Source organism: Rhincodon typus, chromosome 22 (genome assembly GCF_021869965.1).
Source record: "Rhincodon typus isolate 14 chromosome 22, sRhiTyp1.1, whole genome shotgun sequence".
Classification (NCBI taxonomy): domain Eukaryota; kingdom Metazoa; phylum Chordata; class Chondrichthyes; order Orectolobiformes; family Rhincodontidae; genus Rhincodon; species Rhincodon typus.
Window position 1 is genome coordinate 35,109,483 of NC_063353.1, and position 25,963 is coordinate 35,135,445.

A 25,963-nucleotide genomic window follows, 5' to 3' on the forward strand; every position below is an offset into this window, starting at 1 on the left:
TTGTAACAAACAATAGAAAGTGTGCAACTCTAAAATAGAATCTCTAAATTCTTTAAATTAATACTATACCTTCTCAGTTAGTTTTCCTTAACTATGTTTTCTCTTCTGAAGACATTGTCTTATGCTGGATGTTGATTGATTTTCCATGTGTCAGCCAAGGATCTTACATGTAAACCCAGACAGTGATTGTTGGTGTGCTATTAAACTTTGGGAGGCACCATAGCCAAACCCAAGCCTATCTTCACCTACTAGCCACACAGGCACATTTCCAGGACTTCTGTGCCCCTTTTTTCTCACTTTGTAATTTGGAGACACTAGAACCATTAATAAACCACCTATCACTATCCCAGCTGAAATTGACAGAGAGTGCAGAACTCCTAGCTTTGTATTGTGTAATTCCACATTGAACTTGCATTGAGCTGAACCTTTACATTGTTGGCACAAAAATATTGTTAGAGCACAAAGTTTAGGATACTTATTACATTTATTAACTATATATATATATCTGTTTTTCAGGTGTTTTGAAGACTATTTCTAAATAATTAAGGGCCAATTCATAGTGCGCCTGGAAAATATCACTATGTTGTGCAAAAGCATTATTCTTGTGAATATTATTTCCTCAATAATAATTGAATCAAAAATCGCATCTTTTCGAGTTGGGGAACGTGAAGTATCTCAAGTTAACAGTCCTTCATCACAACCAAACGTGATTGGAGTTGTCCATTTATCAACAAGACAACAAGAATTCAAACTAAACCTACCTCCTGTGTCTTCTGCATTGACTGCAGAGACAGAAAGTAGTATGGGTCCTCTTTCAGTTTCTAAGATGTCTAGACCACATGCCTCAGCAAGACAGGTTGGTACGAGACCATTGTTGACATCTTGGGTGCCTACAGTGCTACCAGTTGACAGTGGAGCTAGTACAGAGTCATTGCAGATACCACCCATCCAATTGGAGTCCAGTAACAAGACTATGAATGCTGTGTTGTTCAACAATGATGAAGTTGGTACACCCCAGCATGCTGGACAATTACATATGACCCCTTTTTCAAATGGAAACCAGATAGACATCCTACTTTCTAAAGAAAATCCTCAAGGACCCATTCCCTCAAATATCCCAGAGTTAACAAGCAAAATGTTATATGGTGAATCTAGTGACTTTTCTGTTCAAAACCTACCCAGTACTGCATTGCAGCCAACAGGATCCACAACTACATCATCCTTCTCCCCAATATATGTTGCAATGGTGAAAACCACTCATAATTCTCCACAAGAACCTTCTCATGCAGGATCAGTGGTGCCAATCTATACATATCCTCGGCCTCAGCAAAGACCAGCCACCACTCAAAGTCCTGAGCTGCTAACCAAGACCAAGGCACCAAGTAAACCAGCCTTCGATATTTTGAACACTGACCGCTCTGTGCTTTTCTCGGTGTCAGAACTGCAACCTGGAATCTTGAGGTCAACTTCAACAAGTATTACACATCAAGCTATTACATTGATAGTGGACCAATCAAGCATTAGGTCATCAACTTACCCTATAACATCAAAGACTACCACCCAGTTCGGTGAAGGTGAGCTGTTTAATAACACTACAACTTCTAAAACTGCACAGGAAAGGACTGCATCAACCAGCAGATCAGATGGAACGGGTTCTCCCAACAAAGGCATGTGGGACTCTTTATCTGTAACAACGATTCATTCTACTCCAAACTACCAGATTCGCCAAACAAAGAACAAGGAAGAGCCAGAAAAGACAACAGGTAAATAATGATTTTTAAATAAAAACTCTACTTTCTTGTAACAATCATTTATAAATTTCAGAAAATCCCAATTACATAATAAATGTGCACTTGGTGTGAGGGCAGAAGATGCTCAGTTGTGGAGTATATTCAGTAGAGTGGGGAATCTAACACAATTGGAATGTAGAGATCCAGTTGGAAAATGCTGAGGTGACCTTATGAAATGCTGGAACTGGATCAAGGGGCCTACATGGATTAATCCTGCTCCTATTTCCTGTTTTCAAATAACCACTGAAATTGGCGCCATGTTAACCAGTTGGTTTTATTTCTTGTGCGTTTAGAATATCTAAGCAAAGAATTACAAAAATAAATGAGCACACATTTGAATATAATTGATACAGTATGCTTATAGAATTGGAAAATAGTGTAGTCCAGAAGGAGGCCATTTGTTCAGCTAAGTGTCCACTGTTTTTGCTTGAAGAGCTAATGTTGAATCCTCTCCCATGATCTTTTCATGATCCCCTTATTAGGGGGCCATCCAGTGTTCAGTTCACAGTATTTTGTTCTCATCTTCAAAGGATCCCAGCGGTTGTTTAGTCAAACTGTATAGCCCAAGCTCAGAAATTATGAACCTACTCTTTCAAAAATCAACTCGTACTTGGGGAAGAGGGCTGCTAAAGGTACTGTAATTCTGGGTGCCAGGAAATGGATGGAGAAACTATACAATCTGCCCAAAGACATCAGTGTTTGGTAACTGCTCCTACAAGTAATTTCAGCACATCTTACCATGTTAAAGGTGCTATATAGACACAAACTGCTACCTTTTGTTGTGACTATTTGACAATAAAATCTAAAATCTAAATCTAAAAATCTAAAAATCTTGCAGTGGGCAGAGGAAAATTATAAAGGCCTTCACGGTTCTTATACCTCTTGATACTGACAGACTAGGCTTGGAAACGAAGAGTGGCCACTAAGTTTAGAATTAGAGAGTGGTTAGTTTCTGTAGAATGGGCTTTCATGGGATTAGAGAAAAGACAAGAAGAGAAAGTCTGAAAAACAAAACTGTTAGTGCAGTAAATCAGTAGGTTGCAGCATTCACTCAGAACATCACTTGACTGAAAGGTGAATGGCTGGGAGAGAAGAATAGTTGTAGAAAATGTGAGGAAAATCTTAAAAGGAAGGATCACAGACTCACTGCAGCATCTATTGGTATTCTGCGCATATGTGAACCTGATTTATGTCATTTGCTCCTGGGAAGATTGTAGAAGAAGCCTATTAGAATCCAACACGTGTGCATCAATATCTACAGACTGCACACTGTCATTCTCATTCTGCTTCAGTCTCTTGCTCTGACCGAGTCACTGTAATTCTAGCTCTGGCTGTGTCTTGAGGTCTTGTTCACACAGTTATTCTACTCTTCATTACTCAATCTCACTCCTGTACACTGTGAATGTGTCTGCCTTTATCACGCTGTCCCTATGCGTCCCCCTCTCGTGTGCTCTGTGTCACCCCCTCCTATAACCTCCTGCTCTTTCTCTCGTTGTCTTTTACTTTCCCTCTGCCTTCCTCTCTTCCACTCTCTCTTTCTCCACCATCCCCAGCTCATTCATTGTGATGTGAATAAAAGAGTGAGAGATATGTTAAAAGGCAGCACAGTGGCTCAGCAGTTAGCACTGCTGCCTCGCAGTGCTGGGGACTTGGGTTCAATTCCACCCTCAGGTGACTGTGTAGAGTTTGCACATTCTCCTTGTGCCTGTGTGGGTTTCCTCTGGGTGCTCTAGTTTACTCCCACAGTCCAAAGATGTGCAGGGTAGATGGATTGGCCATGCTAAATTGCCCGTAGTGTTCAGGGATGTGTAGATTAGGGGGATGGGTCTGGGTGGGATGCTTTGAGGGTCGGTGTGGACTTGTTGGGCCAAAGGGCCTGTTCCCACACAGTAGGGATTCTATGATCTAACTTACACACAACAGCCCTTTTTGAGCAAGGAAAACCATCTGAAGGTTTGCTCTAACGTGAGAATGATCTTGCAACATAATAATCATCTGGCTGGGAGGAAATTATTAAAGGTGCACTTGTGAATTGATAGATCCATGGTGGCAGGACTAAGGATTATACAGATTTACTACGAATGACCCAACTCTGTGATCATCCATTGTATTGTATCCCAGAGCTCCCTCCCAAAGGTTGCTATTTTGTAAAATGAACCCCTCAATTGTGTTCATCTGTAATTCACTTGCAAAGTCTGCTATTTTATGTAATGAGGTTCCCTGTTGTGTTTCCAGTGCATGAGATTAAATAATACAAAATTGGCTGTCCAGGGAAAAAGGAAATCCTTTCATCATTCTAAATATTAAAATGATTATAACTTTATTGCAGATTTCTCAGTATTATTCAAAAAGAAAAGACAGACTTGCATTTATGTAGGGTTTATTAAAATCACCTGATGTCTCAAGACCTTTACAAACAATTAAGTCATTTGTCTGAAATGTGACCACCATTGTAATATGAGAAACACAGCAGCCAATTTGTTCACAGCAAGCTCCCACAATTAAACAGCAATGTCATAATGAGCAGACACTTTTTGCAAGGTTGATTGAGAGATGACGATAAGTCAGGATGAGGTGATACTTTCTCTGCCTTGCAAATTAATGGCAAGGGATCTTTCCCGACCACTTGAGAGGCAGTCAGCCCTGGTATAACATCTCACCTGAAAGATGGTACACCCCCAACCACCACCCCTCCCCTGCCCCCCAGCCCACACACACACACACACACACACACACACACACACTTTCTTTCTCTCTCTCTCTATCTATCTCTCTCTCTCTCTCAACCCCCCTCACTCACACACTCTGTCTCCCCACTGACAGACACATGCACAAGCACATATGAATCTATGGAGTGAATTTGTATTTGCAGATACGTTCTATTTTGTTCAAAAAGCAAACAACTTATAGACAGTCAGTCAATGTGGCATTTTATAAATTCCTACTTTAGAAATGAAACCAGTCTGACTCCAAACAAAAACACAAACAGATTCTACAAAACGCCTCACACCTAACATGCATTGTCTGACCTAAAATGTCACCTAATAAAAACCGAAAGAACTGCGGATGCTGTAAGTCAGGAACAAAAACAAAGTTGTTGGAAAAGCTCAGCAGGTCTGGCAGCATCTGTGAAGGAAAAAAAGAGTTAACGTTTTGGGTCCGGTGACTCTTCCTCAGAACAGGGTTAAAAAACTTTGTTTTTGTTCCTAAAATGTCACCTCTTCTTTACAATTAATCCTCTCAGGACCGTGACTTGAAAGGAATTCAGAGATTTACATGTACATTATAATCAATTAAAACCTTCTAACTGATTAAAGATTTTACAGCATCTTAGGTCTGTTTAGTACATCCTCATCAGTGCTGTGATTCTTTGATCTTTCACTTATAAATTCTGTGTCTGGTACTATTTCTCTCACTAACACCTGAAGAAGGAATAACGTTCCGAAAGCTTGTGTTTTCAAATAAACCTGGTTGGATTATAACCTACTGTCATTTGATTTCTGACCTTCTACATGGAGTTCAATGTAAGCGAGTGTGAGGTTATCCATTTTGGACTGAAAAAGGATAGATCATGGAACTTTCTAGATGGTATGAAGCTAAATACAGTGGATGTCCAAAGAGACTTTGGAGATTTAGTTGCACAGATTTTTAGGATGTCACAAATAGCTTCAGAAAATATTCAAGAAAGCTAATAGAATGCTCGCCTTTATATCTAGAGGATAGGAGTACAAGGATGCAGAAGTTATGCTGCAGTTATACAAAACCCTGGCTAGACCCACTTGGAGTACTGTGGGGAGATCTGGGCACCACACCGTAAGAAGGATAAATTGGCCTTTGAGGGAGCACAACATAGGTTTACAAGAATGTTACTTGGACTTTGGAGTTAAGTTATAAAGAGAGATTAGACAAATTAGGCCAATATTCTCTAGATTTTAAATGGTTAAGGGGTGTTCTGATCAAAGCTTTCAAGATATTAACATAAAAATTCAGGGTAAAGAGAAATAAACTATTTCCACTGATTAGACATTCTAGACCTAGGAGGCATAGTCTGAGAATGAGGGCTAGACCAATCAGGAGAGATGTTAGGAAGCAATTCTATACACAAAGGGTGATAGATGTTTGGAACTCTCCTCCACAAATGGCATTGGATGCTGGATCGGTTGTTAATTTTAAATCTGAGATAGTTTTTTCTTGTTTAGCAAATGTATTAAGGGATATGAGCCAAAGGCAAGTATATATGGAGTTAACAAGGTGCAGGGCTGGATGAACACAGCAGGCCAAGCAGCATCATAGGAGCAGAGAGGCTGACGTTTCGGGCCTAGACCCTTCATCAGCTGCTTGGCCTGTTGTGTTCATCCAGCCCTGCACCTTGTTGTCTCGGATTCTCCAGCATCTGCAGTTCCTACTATATATGGAGTTAGGCCATTGAAAGGTTAAACAGGCTCAAGGGGATGAATGCTTCCATTCCTATGTTCTTGTGTGTCATATTAATCCATGATTCGAGGAATTACTTGTGAACTGTTTACTCAGGTGGAGTCAGTAGGTGGGGTGGAGCCATCCCTTTGTTCCTGATGCTAAAGATTTCTGATCCATGTAAATTTCTTTTCCTTCCGACGATGCTGCATCCGTGGAACTTAAATCCATTCAAGGTGCTGCTGCCACAGAAGAGTTGGACACTAACAGGAAAAGTCTAGAGGATTGGGACTCAGCCAGCAATCTACTAAATCCCACTCCACCTCTTGGCTGGCAGCTCTGTAGTCCAAGCAGTACCGGGATGGAGTAATGGTCACTACTGGCTCTCTAACCAGTCCCTAAAAAAATTAATGTCATAGATTCTGAATGGAAATTATATGTCGATGCTTGTCAGAATTCAGCAGGATGGAAAGGTGTGTGTGTGTGTGTGTGTGTGTGTGTGTGTGTGGAGGGGGTGAGTTGGGGGTCTGTATTTTACAGCCCAGAGGGAGGCCTAAAGTGGGGGCCATGATCTTGGGGATCAGGAGATTGCTGCCAAAGGAAATATTCCCCCTTAATGCCTGCCAAAAGCCCACAATGATTCTGCCATTCCCTGCCACTCGTAAAATAGCTGCAAGGGTGGAATGAGGCCCATAAGTAGCCATCAACACACCCAAAGATTGATGGGTTACCTAATATCTTTCTAACCCACTGGATTACAGGATACAGGTCAGGGATGTGGAATGTAAAATCCAGCACACAGATCTGATCATTATCTCTCATCTGTCATCCTGCTTCTCTTGGCTGCCCAGTAACCTCTGAAATCAGCAGACTGTGGATTTTAATTAAATAAAAGCAGAGTTATTCCCAGTGTCCTGAGCCAACTCCCAGTCACTGAAAACTTTATGTGATAACTTACTTTCTATTTATAACACCATGAAGTGATCAAATTGGCTGCTAGGTTAACTGCAGAATAAAAGTAATTTGCTGATAATAAAAGTGTTTTGGGATGTCGTGGTGATGTAATTAGATTCCCAAATACAAGCTCTCTTCATTTCTGGAATACTAATGCTTCCAATGGGAGGTAGTAAGAACTGCCGATGCTGGAGTCAGAGATAACACAGTGTGGAGCTAGAGGAACACAGCAGGCCAGGCAGTTTCAGAGGAGCAGGAAAGTTGATGTTTCAAGTCGGGACCCTTCTTCAGAAATGGGGGAGGGAGAAGTGAGCTCAGGCATAAATAGAGACAGGAGGGCTGGGGCTGGGGAAGGTCAGTGGGATGGTGATAGGTAAGTGGAGGTAAGCAGTGGTGGGATTGGTCAGTGAGGTGGGTGGAGCGGCAAGGTGGGAGAGAAGATGGATGGATTGTGTCAGGTCAAGAAGGCAAGGATGAGAGGAAGGGTTGGTCATGGAATGAGGCCGTGGGTGGGGAGATTTTGAAACTGGTAAAATCCACATTTAGGCCATTGGGCTGTAGGCTCCCGAGGCGGAATATGAGGTGCTGCTCCTCCAGTTTTCGGGTGGTGTCATTATGACTCTGGAGGAGGCCCAGGATGGACATGGCATCCAGGGAGTAAGAGGGGGAGTTGAAATGGTTCGCGAACAGAAGGTATTGTTGTTTGTCGCAAACAAAGTGCAGGTGCTCTACAAAACAGTCTTCGAGCCTCCGCTTGGTCTCACTGATGTAGAGAGGCCACATCGGGAGCAGCAGATGCAGTGGACCATATTGGCGGATGTGCAGGTGAACCTCTGTCTGATGTGAAAGGTTTGTTTAGTGCCTTGGATGGAGGTGAGGGCGGAGGTGTAGAGGCAGGTGTAGCATTTCCTGCGGTTGCAGGGAAAGGTGCCAGGGAGTGTGAAGTGGACGAGGGAGTCATGGAGAGAGCGGTCCCTACGAAAGGCAGATAGGGGTGGGGAGGGAAATATATCTTTGGTTGTGGGGTTGGATTGTGGGTGGCGGAAAGGGCAGAGAATGATACGTCGGATACGTTAGTGGGATGATACGTGAGGACAAGGGGGACTCTGTCTTTATGTTTGTTGGGGGGAGGAAACGTGAGGGCAGAGGTGCGGGAAATGTAAGAGATGCGGTCGAGAGCCTTTTCGACCACCAAAGGGAGGATGTTGTGGTCCTTGAAATAAGAGGACATCTGGCATGTTCAGGAGTGGAACAGCCCTTCTTGGGAGCAGACGCGGCAGAGGCGGAGGAATTGGGAGTAGGGGGTCGCATTCTTGCAGGAAGATGGGTAAGAGGAGGTATAGTCCAGGTATACGCTTTAAGTTCCATATTCCATTCCTTTTACTTTCTGAATCATAGAATCCCTACAGTATGGAAGCAGGTCATTCAGCCTATTGAGTCCACACTGACCCTCCGAAGAGTAACCCTCCCACACCCACCGTACCTCACCCTATCCCTGTAACCCCACATTTCCCATGGCTAATCCACCCAGCCTGCACATCCCTAGACACTATGGGCAATTTAGGATGGCCAATCCACCGAACCTGCACATCTTTGGACTGTGGGAGGAGACTAGAGCACCCGGAAGAAACCCACGCAGAAACGACGAGAATGTGCAACCTCCACATAGATAATCTCCCAAACGTGGAATTGAACACAGGTCCCTGATGCTGTGAGGCAGCAGTGCTAACCACTGAGCCACTGTGATGCCCTGGCAACCAGTAGGCCACCGTGCTGCCATGCATGGTGTTCTTATATAAAACAAATTACTGATGATGTGGTTGGATCTTACTTGGTCTCACCTAACTTCCAAACAATAAAACTGTTATCTGCAACCATTTTAGAGAATTATTTAGTCTCTTGGAAGACCAACCAACTCTCCCAGTGACAGGAGAAAAACTGTAGGGGGAGGCTCAATTCCTCTGCACCACACGTTGTTCTTTAGTGAACGGTTGCCAAGAGTTGTTGCTGACAGCCATTCACAATTGATATTAATGACTTAGACAAAGAGAACTAGAGTGATAATCCAAATTTGCTGGGGATACAAAGGTGACTGGGGATGTAAGCTCTGAGGTGAACACAAAGAGGACATAAAGCAATCTAGACAGGTTAACAGATCGAGTAACAGGGTGACAGATGGAGTATAATATGGAGAAGCACGAGGTTATTCACTTCGTCATTGGAATAGAAAAGCAGAAAATATTTTTAAAAGATGTGGAACTTGTAAATATTCTTGTTCAGAGACACTTTAGTGTACGTGAATCCACATGCAGGTGCAGCAGCAATTAGGAAGGCAAATGGCATGTTGGCCTTTATTGCAAGGGGATATTGTTGCAATTGAATGGGGCCTGGAATACTGAGTGCAGTTTTGGTCACCATATCTATGAAGGATGTATTTTTCTTAGGCAGTATATCAAATATGCATCAGGTTGTTTCCTGGGATGAGAGGTATGTCCTTTAATGTATGGATGAGTAAACTGGGCCTATATTTTCTAGAGATAAGAATGAAAAGTAATCTCATTGTAACACACAAGATTCTGAATGGGCTTAACAGAGTAGACACTGTGAGGTTATTTCCCTTTCTGAATAATATAGAACTTGGGGCAAATTTTTTCAGAATAAGGGATTAATCATTTGACGCAACTGACCTATGTTGGTGTAGAGCTGGATGAACACAGCAGGAACCCTTGGGTCCAGACCCAAAACATCAGCTTTCCTGCTCCTCTGATGCTGCCTAGCCTGCTGTGTTCATCCAGCTCTACACTTTGTTACCTCAGACACCAGCATTGGCAGTTCCTACTATCTCTGACCTATGTTGGTGTTTATTGACCACACAAGTCTCTTGAATTGAATGGGGGATTGCTGTGGAAGAGTGTGCGGATGTGGTGGGGGGAAGAGGATATGGGTGGAGTGAAGATGCTAGGGAAGCAAGGACATGAGAGACTGAGAATGCAGTGGAGAGGAGGACATGTTGGGAATGAAGACACATGCAGTAAGGATGCAGGGAGAGTGTGAGGATATAGTTAAGTGAGAACACGGGAATAGTGAGGATGTGGAGTGTAGTGAGGATGTGGGAAGGGAATGAGGACACAGAGGGGAGTGAGGTCACCTTCAGTAACTGATCAATCGTGTAAAATCTTTTTTTCTCCTCTTTTCTTCCTCCTTCACTCTTTTAATTACTTCCTTGTGCTTCTACCATTAGCGTTTCCTTTGTATTTCTTTTTGCATCTGAAAACTAAAGCAATGGTTTGAAATTGGGGTGTTACCAGTGAGGACATGCAGGTTCTTTAGTTTTAACAGAAGAGTTCCATTGCAGCTATGGATATTAGGATAGTTGTAATTCCATCGTAATCAAAAACTCCAGTGAAAGATATCCAGAAAAAAAAGCTTGAAATTACTGTTTATGTTCAAGATTGAAGTCCTGATGTGGTAGGCAAGAGATCCTTACCTCAAAATAAGTTTCCCGCTATCTATAAAACAGTTCGTCTACATGGAATCTCCCTGTACCTCAATTTTTTTCTCAGATTTTTCTCATTAAAAGCAGCAATCAACAAGCAATCACACAGAGCTCCCCACCTCTCAACCCAGCTAGGTTTTGACTACAGGAATCTACAGGGCAAGCTCCCTGGGCCACTCAGTGTAACACTTTCTCAGCTCAGTCATTTGGAAATTATGCATCATAAACATAGGGCCCATCTCCCAACCAGTGAAAGGAGAGTTTTGGCTGAGTCTGTACAATTCTGTAAAGCCCACAAATCCTTCTCAATCATTCACATGGAGCTTCACAATTCACAGGGTTTAACAATGTCCAGGGGATTTTCGATAAAGCTGTTCTGCCCTGTTACAACACTGCAGTCCTGTAGAAACTGCTGACACCATGGATTTCGCTACTATACCAATATTTTTAGCCCCTTGCACTCAGTTTAGTAGAAAGTACTTTATATGCAATACTTTATTTGTGCATACTTGTGAAATAAACTATAAAGCAAAGTTGTACCAATCAGTAATATTCACTCACTCTGTCTTCCAAGCCACAATTTTACTAACAAACAAATAAACTGTTATAGCTATTTCCAGACAAGGGTCCCTGGTTTGTTATGATTCTGTACAGGATACTCCCAAATAGCTATTTGGCTCATGTTCTTAACTGAACATTACTCCTGGTTGATCACAACAAAGTTAATTTTAAAAGGTACCTTTCCCTTATGGGTACCTTTTCCCAATCCAAATGTATTTATGTTTTAAAAAAAGCAAAATTAATCATTCAATCTCGAGTTAACAAAAGGGTTAGTTTTAGTTACTAAACATGAGAAAAGATAGTAAAATGTGACACACAGATTAGAGACGTGAATTAAGTGAAACGGTAATAAAAAATATACTAATCGGTCTCTGGATTCCATGAAGAGTATATGGTACAGTGTTACAGCCATTAATTTGGATGATTATCAGTAATGGTGACATTCGCAGTGAAGCAGTTGATTTCAAGTTTCTTGGTTCTGCAAGTTAGCCAACTGATGTCAACCTGTTTCCTCTTCAACAGTGATTTTACTGGTTTTCTGGCTTCTAACCCTGTAAACGTCTTTCTATACCTACAGTGCAGGGGTGTCAAATGGCTATCTTCAAGTTGTGACCTTCACAGCGCACAGTCTACACTGGCACATCAAGTCACCATACACAGACCAGGGGTTGCATTCATTTTCAAACTTTTTTTTACATAATCCTGTAAGGTTGAAATATGAACATGCCTGAAGTTTGGGACATAATCCACTGGAGATGGCTTTCTGCTGAGAGCACCAATCAGCTCCTCATTACATCTGTAGCCACAGGAGATCACAGTCTACCTGGTTTTCAGTTGCCTCTTTCCCTTTGATGGGTTTCTGTTTGTAGTTGCCTTGCAATCTCAGATGTGACCTTCCAAGGTTCCCTATAAAGCTTTACTACATAACAAGTCAATTTATACCTGCAGTCACCTTTTAGCTGTGTGTCCTCTTTTAAAAACTTATGTTGTGATTAAAAGTTCAATATATCTGAAAGTAATCTGGGATTATGATCCATTGTCATGACAAAACAGAAAGATTAAAAGTGCATACGTATACACTGTGGAAATAAGAACGGAGACTCCCAGGTCGAAGTGGTTCTATTACTCATTTTTATTAACTAACCAGAAGTGCAATTAGCCATATCTAGATTCCCAATTCACCATTTGTGACCAGCAGTTAATTTATTTTCTATGACTTGTGAAATATGAGGCGTCCTAGGAATGATAGTATTCATGCTGGGTTGCTCTAGAGTTGTGGGGATTATGGTTTCTGAATCAAAGGTGTCTTCAAAGCAATGCAGAAAGTGAAGAATGGTGCTGACTGCAGTGTACAGTGTTAAGGATAGGGGAGCATAGTCATCCACCCTGTAGAGCACTGGTGCCATTTTAACTTTGAAGAGAGTCTAAAATGGGTAATATTGATTAAGCTGTCTATTACACATCTCACTGCATTATTACTGCCAATCAGTCTGCAGGGACTTTGTCCATTGTACATTGTCATCCATTGTGTCTGTGCAATAGATCAGTACAGGAGCCGCACTCATAAGCATTTCAGCAAACATAACTTCAGGTATGGTTAGGATCTCCTGCTGACCTTAGTATGGGACTCTATTACAGCATACAACCAGATTCATTTGCATTAACCTGATTAAATGGATACACATTTCACTATTAATTTGCCTCCTGTCTCTTAAGACTTTGGATGCAGCATTTGAAAGCTACAGAAGACAGCAATGAATTATTGAGTAGGTCTCTCATCAGCTAGGGAGAAGAGAAGGCGGCTACAATTACGTGTATCGTTAGTGTGGTGGAGGAGATCCTGTTAATGTCGTTGAAACCAGTAACTATCAATGCGGGAATATTTGTATGAATCACAGAAGTCCATTCAACCCACTATTGCTTTGGCAGCTCTGTGAAAGACCTATCTATTTAGTCTAACTCCTGTGATCTTTTGAGCAGTTTCCTTGAATAGAAATAAGGCCAGGAGTAGACCATTCAGTATGGTTATGGTTGATCATCCATCTCAGTATCATGTTTTCACTTTCTCCCACTACACTTTGATCCCTTTAGCCCTAAGAACTATATCTAATTCTTTCTTGAAAACATTGAACGTTTGGCCGCAGCTGCTTTCTGTGGTAGAGAATTCCACAGGCTTACCATTTTTACTGTCTGGATGAAGAAATTTCTCCTCATCTCAGTCCTAAATGACATATGCCTTATGCTTAAATTGTGACCCCTGGTTCTTGACTCCCTGGTCATCGGGAGCATCTTTCCTGCACTTACTCTTCCTTGTCCTATTAGAATGCTGTACGTTTCTATGAGAGTTCCGTCATTCTTTGAAACTCCAGAGAATATAGCCCCAGCCTATCTAATATGTTAATCCTGCCGTCCCAGGGATCAGTCTGGTAAACCTTCATTGCACTCACTCCATAGCTAGAACATACTTCTTCAGATAACGAGACCAGAATTGCATCAATACTCCAGACGTGGTCTAGATCAAGACCCTGCACAATTGCAGCAAGACATCCCTGCTTCTCTACGTGTATCCTCTCACTATGAAGGCCAACATACCATTTTGCCTTCATCACCGCTGACTCCACTGAATGCCTACCTTCAGTGACTGGTGTACCATGACACTCAGGTCCTGTTGCACCCTTTTCTTTCCCATTGTTTTGTCATTCAATAATAATCTGCCTTCCTGTTTTTGCCAGAAGATAACCTCAGAATTATCTACATTACACTTCATATGTCATGCAAAAACCCACTAACTCAACTTTTCCAAATCACACTGAAGCATCACTGCATCCTCCTCACAGTTCATTCTCTACCCAGCTTTGTGTTGTCTGTAAACATGGAGTTATCACATTTAGTTCCCTCCTCTAAATCATTCATATATATTGTAAACAGTGGGGGTCTAGGCACTGATCCCTTTTGTTCCCCAATAGTCACTGCCCACCAACTGGAAAAAGACCTGTTTGGTCCTATTCTTTGTTTTCTATTTGCCAACCAGTTTTACATCCATGTTAATGTACTACCTCCAATCCCATGCACTTTAAATTTACAAGCTGATCTCTTACGTGGGATCTTATCGAAAGCCTTCTGAATGTCCATGCAAATAATATCTACTAGTTTCCCTCCATTAACTCTCTTAGTTATATCCTCCAAAAATTCCAGTAGATTTGTCAAGCATGATTTTGTAAATCTATGCTGTTTTCTAGTGCTCTACTATTAAATCTTTTCCTCTGGACCCTAGCATTTACTCCACTACCAATGTCAGGCTAACAAGTCTATAATTCCTGTTTTCTCTCTACCTCCTTTTTCAAATAGTGAGGTTATAATAACTACTCTTCAATCCATAGGAACTGTCCACAGTCTACAGAATCTTGAAAGATGTATCTACAATTTTGAGGGCCACTTCCTTAAGTACTCTGGGATGTAAATTATCAGGTCCTGGGGATTTGTCAGCCTTTAATGCCATCTATTTTCTCAATACCATTTCCCTATAATATTGATTTCCTTCAATTTCTCCATCTCAGTAGACCCAGTGTTCGCCAACATTTTTGGAATCAATTACAAACTCCTTCGTGACTACAGGGATAGGGTAGGATGTTCTTTGGAGGGATGGTTTAGACTCGATGGGCTGAATGGCCTGCTTCCACACTGTAGGGATTCTATGCAGGATTTATTTTTCTGAGGAAGTTGCACAGTAGTGGACAAATCATATGTGGCATTTAGTTTTTGTACAATGACTGTACTAAGAGTTTTCTGTTCCATCAATTTAAATTTAGAATTTTCCTTTCTGTAGTATGAAGGATAATTAAGTTTATCCATTTCCTGTAGAGACATGTTATTGCAGTTTCTGTTTTTAATTTCCTTCTGTCTCCTAGTTCATTACAGCAAAAGTTTTTTTTAAAATATATTTTTAGTAAGAGACCTTTTGAATCAGGAGGTCGGAATAGAGCCTCCCTTCCCTTCCCTACACCCACCTCCACCATCAGAAAGTTCCTGGCCACTGGGACCCTGATTGTGGGACTGGACAACAGGAAGCAGTTTGTTGGGTTAGGCCTCTTCCTGATGTTTTCCAAATGAATCCTCAAAGAGTGAAATAGATACAGTAGAGAGCAATGGTGAACGATTGTTTTTCAAACTGGAAGGAAGTGTATAGAGGAGTTGCCTGGAATGCAGTGAGAGGGGTTCTTTTTGATGCATATTAATGACTTGGTCTTGGCTATACAGGGCATCATTTCAAAGTTTAGAAGTGAGATGGAACTCAAAAGTGTCGTAAACAATGAAGCATATAATAACGAGACTTCAGGAGGACACAGATTTGAAATAGGCAGACACACACAACAGATTAAATTTGACACACAGAACTGTGAAGTGAAAGATTTGAAGGGAAAGAAATACAGGGCCATGGTGAAGGGCCAGCAATGGAAAAATTCTATAAAAGATTTAACCCAGGTATGATAAGCTGAATGGCCTTCTCCTGTTTCTGAAGAAGGGTCTAGGCCCGAAACGTCAGCTTTCCTGCTCCTCTGATGCTGCTTGGCCTGCTGTGTTCATCCAGCTCTACACCTTGTTATCTCTGGCCTTCTCCTGTGTTGCTGTACCAACCTCTCATTCTAGATTAGGATGAAATTGTAGTCTTTATTTTATCTTCCTTTGAAACTGCTGCTGTGATTTATGATTCGTGCAATGCCACCTCCATTCTCATAGGAAGGTGTCAAAATTGCAGTAGGCCCAAAGCTTCCTGAGTGCAGAATTATGTATTCCTCTAAGACACCCCTCTCCTCTCCTGAAAGCCCTGACTTTTTACTATGGTAATGAGGATATGTGAAAGCTTGCTTAAATAGTTACTCTTCATGTTTTACATGACACTAGCCAATTTTAACCCAGTGTGGGAATGAAACAATGGGGAATTGGGATTGTGGAGGTGGTGTGGAGGGAGGTTTATGTCCCATCCTCAATGTGCTACTACTCAACATTCTGACCACCACCCCAGCCCCAATATTTTCAACAGTGTAAATTCAGTATCAAGAAAACAACACTCTGAGACAAATGTATACCTGGTTATAGGTAGCTCAAAAACTTTAGGGGCATCTCCTCTCATAGAGCCATACAAAATGGAAACAGACTCTTCAGTCCAACCAGTCCATGCCAAACATAATTCCAAACTAAAGTAGTCCCACCTACCTGCTCCTGGCCCATATCCCTCCAAACCTTTCCTATTCATGTACTTATCCAAACGTCTTTTAAACATTGTAATTCTATCCGCATCCACCAGTTCCTCAGTAAGTTCATTCCACACGCGAACCACCTTCTGCATAAAAAATTTGCCCCTTGTGTCTTTTTTCAATCCCTCTCCTGTCACCTTAAAAATGTGCCCCCCCTTGAAATCCGCCATCCTAGGGAAAAGACAGCTACCATTAACTCTATCTATACCTCCTGGATTGTCTGCCTCTTCTTTAATCAGAGATCTTTGTATCACCTCCCCACCTGCCCATTCATACTTACCTTAGTAAGATCCTTCTTGTGGATTCCCAGCAGCAGTGGTAGCCAGCTCCTTCTGGCTCCCTGTAACTTTTGACTCTCATCTGGGTCTTTCCGATGATTAACTGCTGCTTCTATGAATATTTCCTCACCTTAAAATCAGAGCTTGAGTGCTGACGGGCTTAACCTTGGGAATTATCTGTTGCCCACACACTTGTTTTCTAACATTGCCTGATCACTTCCTCATCCTGGGACAGCAGGGACGGAGCTTCATTCTGTACCTAACACATGCTGTGCCTACCCTAGAAATGTTTGATGGTAAACTGGGGAATTTTACTCTGTTACTTCATAACTAAAAAAATGTATACCTAGGATTTTCCCAGTATTAACTTGTAATTAATACCTGGGATTGTATGACACAGTGTCACTGTACATGAACACTATTTCGTTCTATCAGTCTTTGTGTACTTCTAGCTTCATTTCTTCAGTCACTCCTTCATCTCCTTTCCTGTTTTCTTCCTTTTCCTATCCCTTCATGTTTAACTGTAATTGTTGCTCTGACTCTCTGTATGTGTGCTTGCTTTATACGCCTTTGTATTTATGAATAACTTCTTTTCCTATTTCCTGTATGTGTGTGTCTGTTGTCTGCTGTCTATATATTTGTGCTCCTTTTACTTTTGTCCTTTTTACTCTGCGTATTTCTTGCACCAGCACTTGGACACTCCCTCACTCATTCTGATTAGTTTCTCCATTCTAAAGATAAGACCTGGTTACCTGCCATCTCATTAAAGTTGGTGATGGCAGTACTGGTTGACAGTGTTATGAAGGCTGTCATTAGACTAAATGAATTCATTGACAACTCCTGTGAGTAATAATGAAAGGTTCTTCCTGTAATTATCTGTAATCTCAATCAAACAAATTTGAGGGTCAGGGCTAAGTTGGTCAATATCAGATGAGTGAATGAACACCCAGGACTTTTTGTTTGAAGCTGAGTGAAACACAGTCTGTGGGGAGGCATTAAACTGTAGCAAATTGGTGCTGAAATGATTGTGGTCATAACAGTTTCAAATGTACACAGCAAACTGGATGTTAAAAACTGACTTCACACTGGGCAGGAATCTGTTGACTTTACACTTCAACAAGTGAATTTTTCTCAATTAAGAAAGCCAGATGAATAGCCAAAGGTCAGCATGCAGAAGGCCACCAAGGTTCAAAAGACCAGAAGAGGAAGTGACATTAATCAAGAGGTATTGATGAGGCAATAACATTCAAAATAGCACTTAACTTTCAAAGGGAAAAGGAAGAATGAGGAAGATGGGTTTTTATTTTTATTTGAGTGATTCCATCAGTTACTTGTGTGGCTCAGTCACTCAGTTTTGTCTCTGAGACCAGGTTCAAAGCCAGATCCAGGACTTGTATGTTCTAGCTGACAAGTCAGTGTACTACTGAGGATTTAGAGATGTTGTCAAGTGTGCTGAATTTAAATTGAAGTGTTGTTTGCATAGTTAGGTGGATTTGAAATATACACTATTACTTTGAAGAAGAGCAGGGAGGTGTACTTGTCAAATTTCTTCTATCAGTCCGAAATAAATTACCTGGTTACATTGTCTGTAAGAGCTTGCTGCAAATTGATTACCAGTCCAAATGAAAGGTTCCATTTCAAAAATGAGGCAGTAGTCGCAAAATACTTTGGATAGCCCCGAGCACATGATGAAATGCTAATAAATACAAATTCCTACTGTGCTTACCCATGTACAGAAAAGTTGAATAATTGGAAAGGAAGAAGGTTAAAGTTGTGCACCTCCTTTTCATTAATAAAGCCTGGCTTTCAGGTAGAATTGACAACACTCTAGGATTGTTCTGGATTCTGCAGGAATTAAAAACTAATCTCCAGAACACACTGCTGAAAAAAAGGAAAAATGCCTATGGGATGATTGAAAAAAAAGGCCAGATCATCAGGACCCTGCTGAATCCCCAACAAAACACAACTTCAAATAAGTTGTCCAGAGAATTCAACATTTTGCTGGACAATTTCCCTGTGCCTGGGAATGTCTGAAAGTATCCATTTTGAGCCATAGAGAGTCTTGACCTCTACAGAACGGAAACAGACTCTTCGGTCCAACTCATCCATGCTGACCAGTTATCCCAAATTAAACTAGTCCCATTTGCCAGCATTTGGCCCATGTCCCTCAAAACCCTTCCTATTCATATACCCATCCAGATGTCTTTTAAATGCTGTAATAATATCTGCCTCCACCACTTCCCCTGGCAGCTCATTCCACACAAGCATCACTCTCTGCATGAAAAGTTGCCTCTTAGGACCTTATAAATCTTGCCCGTCTCTCCTTAAACCTATGCCTTCTAGTTTTGGATTCCCCTAACCTGGGAAAAAGACCTCGGTTATTCACCATGTCATTTATGCTTCTATATACCTCTATAAGGTCACCCCTCAGCCTCCGCCGCTCCAAGGAAAATAGCCCCAGTCTATTCAGCCTCTCCCTATAGCTCAAACCCTCCAACCAGGCAATATCCTTCTAAATTTTTTCTGAACCCTTTCAAGTTTAACAACACCTTTCTTTTTGCTGGGAGAGCAGAATTGAATGCAGTATTTCAAAAGTGGCCTAACTTGTCCTGTAGAACTGCAACATGACACCCCAACTCCTGTACTCAATGCACTGACCAATAAAAGCAAGCATACCAAACACCAGCTTCACTACCCTGCCTGCCTATGACTCAATCTTCAAGGAATATGAACCTGCACTCCAAGGTCTTTTTGTTCAGCAACACTCCCCAGGACTCTACTATTAAGTGTATAAGTACCGCTCTGATGTGCCTTACCAAAATCCAACACCTCACACTTGCTTAAACGCTATCTGCCACTCCTTGGGCCATTGGCTCATCTGATCAAGGTCCCGTTGTTCTCTGAGATAATTTGCTTCACTGTCCACTACACCAGCAATTTTGGTGTCACATGCAAACTTACTAACCATACCCCTTATATGGTAGCCCCAGTAAATCCCTAGACTCCTGCATCATAATGATTTTTGCTGTCCCTTTATTTGGAAGATTATGGTAGCTGAATTTTAATTAGCCTAATCAACTCAGGAGGTCAGGATGATCATTTTGATGCATCACAGTTCACATCAGAAAGCTCCAGGCAGCCTCCACAAAAAAAACCTGCCTCATTCTGAGACACACACTTGTCCATTTACAGTGGAAGTAAGAGACTAGTTTCACTTGTCAAACCCAAGTTCAATATGAACCCAGAAATGAAAGCACACAGTGTACTTGCACTCTATTTAGCCCTAGATTAATGTTTATTTTTTGCTCATTGCTGAATTTAGCTATGTTCTTCATTACCTTTTAATCCTATGCCATCAGTATCTTTATCCTCTAATTCCTTATCAAGAGATGCAACATCACTAAAATGAAGATCTAAAGCAGAACCTGGAGTAGAAAAGGAAACTTCATTATTCAGTCAAAGCAAAATCATATGAACAGCTTGAACATATTCTGTACTTCTATTATGGGCAGTTCATGTGCTGAGCTATCAACCTTATGAACCTATTATCAACCTATGAGGAAAGGGAAGCAATTATTGACATTAATAAAAGTCTTTTTGGTGTTGTCTCAGAAGCTGTTTGCTAGTTTCATTGCTAGAACAATGCAAGACAGACAAGCTCAGGAAATGTAGATCAGTCCTGATGAAGGGTCCAGACCTAAAATGTCGACTTTCCTGCTCCCCTGATGCTGTCTGACCTGCTGTGCTCCTCCAGCTCCACATTTTATCAACTTTGACTTCCAGCATCCGCAGTCCTTACTATCTCCAGGAAATGTAGATCTTCCAGTTCTAAAGAATCACCAGAATGGAAATTTTAGCTCTGCTTTCTTCCCACAGTTGATGCCAGACCTGCTGAGTTTCTCTAGCAATATATTTTTGTTGTAGACCTTCCAATACTAGGTGAAACCTCAAAAAAAAACTGTTCACCTCTTTTACCATATGAATGACTACACGTTTTGAAAAATAGGTCAAGAATAACAACATTTTAGCAGCAAATTGTTGAATTTGGAGGGTTCCATTGCAGTTAAGTAAATTGTTACTCAGGAAAAGTCAGACTATTAAAAACCTAGTCTAATTCCTGAGTAACCTTTTGACTGGGTCCAATGTACCTTATATGTCCTCAACTACACCTCCACCAGACCCCTTAAATCCCCTGACCTGAACAAACACCCTCTCTCCATATGGGACCCTCCCCACCCCCAAGGAACTGATACATCCCTTCTAGCCCAGGAACCAAGACCTCCCTATTCCACCTCTGGACCTGATACCCCTATCTGTCCCCAGGACTTAATACCCACTCTCCTCTTGGGACTTGACACAACCCCAGCACCAGAACTGACATCCTGCCACCCCAGGACCTAACATTCACCTCCCCTCGACTCCCCAAGCCACTACATCTGTCACCCTCCTCAACCATTGGGACCCGTGTGCTCCCTTACCCCCACTAGACCCAATATACCATGACTTAACTCTAAACACCTCACCATTTTCTTGACAGTGTAACCTCACTTACCCTGTGTACTTACCCTTACACAGGAGCTATCAAAGTGGCTGTCTTTGATGCTGGACCTTTAAAGAATACGGCACTGTGGAATGAAGTTGGCTGTGACAAAGGGAATGTGATTGACTTCCTCCAGGCTGATCTGTGTGATGAGTGACCTGTCAGAATGGCTCCACATTTCTGAAAGAGCATTTATCGGAATCTCCTATCAGAAATGCGGAGCGCTTTTGTTAGGGAAATAAGAAATGGAATGACAATCTGCCTGTGATTATCACTCCTGGGAAAATCCAGCCCAAGGTTTCTAGTATAAATTTACTAGGTGTAAAAGTATTGGATGGGGTGGCGTGGAAGAAAGGCCATTTTACTGTTGGTCAATAATCATTCAATAAGGTGTCTATTCAATTCTCAATTTATATGGAAGATGTGCACTTGTGTGAATGCGTTGGGTGAACTATGGGAGGAATGCGAAGGCAAGGCACCTGGAAGGAAAACTAGCGCTGGCAACAGTAATTTGAGTTCAGATCAGAATGATGACATTAAATCTGTCTCTCTTCACTGCAGAAAGAATCCAAAAATAAATGAATCTAGCGCAGCCAGAAACCAGAAGTAATTAGGCACCTGGTGAAAGCATAAATAGCTCACAATTCAACAGTAATTTGTCAATACCACAAGAATCATGGTTACATTGAATGGAAATATCATGGTGATTCTGTAGATGGTGCCCTTTTCAAGTCTGTGTTAATGCCAAAGTATTACCTATGACCTTGAAATGCTTGATATGACCCATTTCTGACCTTGGAGTGTACCATCTTATTTTTGATATTTTGTAATTGTCAGATCACAGGTCATCCCTTTATTTGCTATTCAGCTGCTGACAATTTATTCATGCTGTTTGACACTTTTGATCACCTGCAAAGACTTCCAGACAAACGCAAGGTGATGCATTTTGGAGGGTCAATTTTAGATGTGAATTATACTGTTAATGGCAGAACCCTTAAGAATGTTAACAAACAGATGAATCTGGGAATGCAGGTCCACAGTTCCCTAAAAGTGGCAACACAGGAGGCCAAAGTGATTAAGAAGGCATATGGCACGCTTGCCTTCATCGGCCGGGGCATGGAGTACAAGAGTTGGCAAAACATGTTGCAGCAATATAAAACCCTTGTTAGGCCGCATTTGGAGTATTGTGTGCAGTTTTGGTCACCATGGTATCAGAAGGATGTGGAAGCTTTGGATAGAGTACAGAGAAGGTTCACCAGGATGCTGCACAATCTCAAGGGCATTGGCTTTGAGGAAAGGTTAAAAAGCCTAGAATTGTTTTCACTGGAAAGACGGCGATTGAGAGGAGACCTGATAAAGGTCTACAAAATTATGAGGGGCAAAGATAGGATGGATAGTCAGAGGCTTTTTCCCAGGGTTGAAGTTTCAATTACAAGGGGGCACAGGTTCAAGGTGAGAGGGCAAATTTTAAGGGAAATGTGCGAGAAAGTTTTTCACGCAGAGAGTGGTAGGAACCTGGAATGCACTGCCAGATGAGGTGGTGGAAGGAGGCACGTTGGCAACATTTAAGAGGTGTCTGGATGGTTACATGAATAGGGACGGAATAGAGGGATACGGACCAAATAAAGGTAGAAGGTTTGTTTTTTAGTTTATTTGGGGCATGATGATCAGCACAGACTTGGATGGCCAAAACCCTGTTCCTGTAACACACTTCTCTTTTGTTCTTTTGTTATTCACCCTGTCGACACTCCACTCACACCATTTGTACTATCTTTTCACACTCTTAATTACCTGGAATTATCTTGCAATGAACTCTCCGTCTATAAATTCCGTGCCTGTGCGCTTCCCTCCACTTCACCTGACAAAGGAGCAGCGTTCCAAAAGCTTGTGATTTCAAATAAACCAGTTGGACTATAACCTGGTGTCGTGTGATTTCTGACTTTGGAGAAATACTGACAGTGAGAACCTATGAGATTTTAATTCACATACCTGGAGTTAGAATTGGCCCCGAAGTGCTCAACCTGACAATTTCAAACTAACATAGTTTAAAAACAGTCATATTAATGTATATGAGCAAAACATGTGATTAACCAGAGTTTAACCCAAATAGAAAATTCTTATGTCAAGGATGTTTAATACATTCAAATGTTAACAAAGGATTTGATTTCTACGTAGTGATTTAAACGGTCAATCTGTTCCATTCAAAGACAGAGGAGTTTTGCACATTGGAAATTCTTTACCAAGAATTGTCTCATCACTATAATTTATGATGGAAATATAGAATCCCTACAGTGTAGAAAGTGGCCATTCAGCCAATTGAATCTGCACTAACCCTCCAAAAAACATCCCATGCAGACCCAGCACTTCCTGTAGCTAATCCACCTAAGCTGCACATCCCTGGACACCATGGGGCAATTTATCATGGCCAATCCACCTAACCTGCACATCTTTGGACTGTGGGAAGAAACCAGAGCACACCAAAGCAAACATGGGGAGAATGTGCAAAGTCCACAGTCACCCAAGGCTGGACTCGAACCCAGGTCCCTGGCACTGTGTGGTAGCAGTGCTAACCACTGAGCCACCATGCTATCCTTAGAATAAATTCCATGATTGTGTTGTTTTAAATACATTGTTAGTGGGTAGAATATTGAGATACTTGTGCTACAGCTATTGTGTTTCTACATTATAACTTCTCCCTCTTTTGCCTAGATTTGATCCTTGGAGATGAAAACTCTTCTGGTATAGGCCCCACCCCTGTATCCAGTGGTAATAAAGATGGAAACTGCAGTTCAGATAAGGTCTGGAACACCATTCATCCTGACACTGAAGGAGGAGGACAAAACGCATCTTTCAACCCTCACTTCCTAATTGTCCCTCCATTATTTGTGCTCCTCCACACAGACTGGAACACTGCATTGGCTGAATGGGGATTGGCATGGGACCTCCATGTTTATGGATTGGGGTCACTCTTTGGCCTGGTAACAGTCATCTCTGCAATTGGTATCCTCTGTCTTCCCTTCAGATCTCCACTAGGCCTTGGTTATTTCATGGTTCTCAATGGATTGCTATTCTTGACAAGCTCAATAAGAACTTTTATCTTCCTTTACGATGCCTACTGTTATCAGCACAAATTACCTACAATTGTTGCCTTACTTCTCTATGATTTGGTCTTCCCTTGCCTTACTTCTGCTTTTGGAGTCATAATCCTCGTCCTGTCGTTGAGGTCTGGGCCACAAGCAGGGACATCAAGATTCCAGCGTTCATGCTTCCTAACCACAATTATCTTTCTCCACTTCATACTCACTATAGGCACAATCTTGGTCATTACTCTGCTAAAGCAAGCTCCCTTCCTCCTCTTTGTGTCACATGGGATCTTTGTAGTTTTGGTAACCATTTTGTCTATCCTGTATTTCACATTTTACTGTCACGCACGTATGGTTGGCATGCAGGTCTACAGCATGAAGACTTCAACACCATGCCTGGAGACTTTGAACACTGGGCCCTTCAGAGAAACAGAGCACTGGGGAAGAGTAGCCAAACTGGCCATGTGGACTGCAGTGTTCAGCTTGAGCTGTGCTGCATTACAGTTATATGCTATTCTATACCGACTAGGATTGGCTGGAGATCATGTTTTCCAGCCATGGCCTTGGTGGATTTTCCATTTTGGTACCAGCTTATGTGAAGTAGGGATGTGCCTCACCATGTCCCTTATTGGAATCTATCCGTTGTTTTGTACCCCTAAAACATCAGACCGTAACCATTGGAACAAAATGTTCTGCCTTTCTCCAACTCATGTATCCATGAAAGCTCCCATCCTTTCAAACACTAATCAATGGTCAACTCCCCACCAGGTGAAGACATTGAACTGTGATGCGATTATCCAAAATGAATCAGAATGTGTTCCCCTCTACACCATGCCTAACAACCAATTGAGCAGCGGTGAGGAGATCAACTTGATCTATCACAGCAGTGAGACCAGTGAAATAAGAAACCTGGACTTCCATTTAAAACATGGTAGATCCTCCAGGACCTCTTCCTTCATCAGTGTTCAGATGGACAGTGATTCCACAGTTGATCTAAGACCACCCTCACCTATTAATCTAAGACGTAGTATAGATGAAGCTCTTTTCAGTGAGGCTCTCATTCCCGAAAGTCTATTCCATTGGTCAAAATTACACAGTTCAAGCAATATGTCCCTTTGTGGCAACAGGTCAATGCCAGCAAGCACCAACGAAGTCTTCAAGGAGAATTCAGCAGACAGAGGCCTGTATCGGACATCATCTTGTGTTGGTGTGGAAAGAACAGAGATTGCCAGAGGTATCACCAACACCTTCAAGAAGCTGAACATGACACCAGCCTTGTCTTCAGAAAGGTGGGAGGATAGCTCTGTCAGCTCCATCTGCAGAACCTCACAAGATGGATCCTCTTTGGTGCTTTGCTCCAGACCTGAGAAGTCGGGCTTCTCAACTACTGACTCTGAGCAAAAATCTTTCAGGGACTCCTCTCCAACAAGCCTTCATGGTATTCCCCAGTTAACAAAGCAATTTCAGGCTTTGTCTTCTCCAGAAACCATGGATAGAAATGATCCCCCAGATTCAGCAACACAAGTGGAGTTCATGAAGATCTGCAGGCAAATTGACCAGCTGAGTATTAGCAGTGACACAATAGAATTATGA

At 41.8% G+C, this 25,963-nt stretch overlaps 1 protein-coding gene across 1 annotated transcript; it reads left to right on the forward strand.

The window, feature by feature from the left end:
- The first annotated feature begins 580 nt into the window (after window positions 1-580).
- On the forward strand, window positions 581-25,963 carry prrt4a (proline rich transmembrane protein 4a). The gene is made up of 2 exons (XM_020511700.2): window positions 581-1,763; window positions 23,997-25,963. The coding sequence occupies exons 1-2, from the start codon at window positions 581-583 to the stop codon at window positions 25,961-25,963; spliced, it is 3,150 nt and encodes a 1,049-aa protein (XP_020367289.2).

Coding starts and splice junctions, on each gene's coding strand:
- prrt4a (XM_020511700.2), top strand. CDS start 581: ATGTTGTGCAAAAGCATTATTCTTGTGAATATTATTTCCTCAATAATA. Junction 1,764..23,996: donor AGAGCCAGAAAAGACAACAG/GTAAATAATGAT, acceptor TCTTTTGCCTAG/ATTTGATCCTTGGAGATGAA.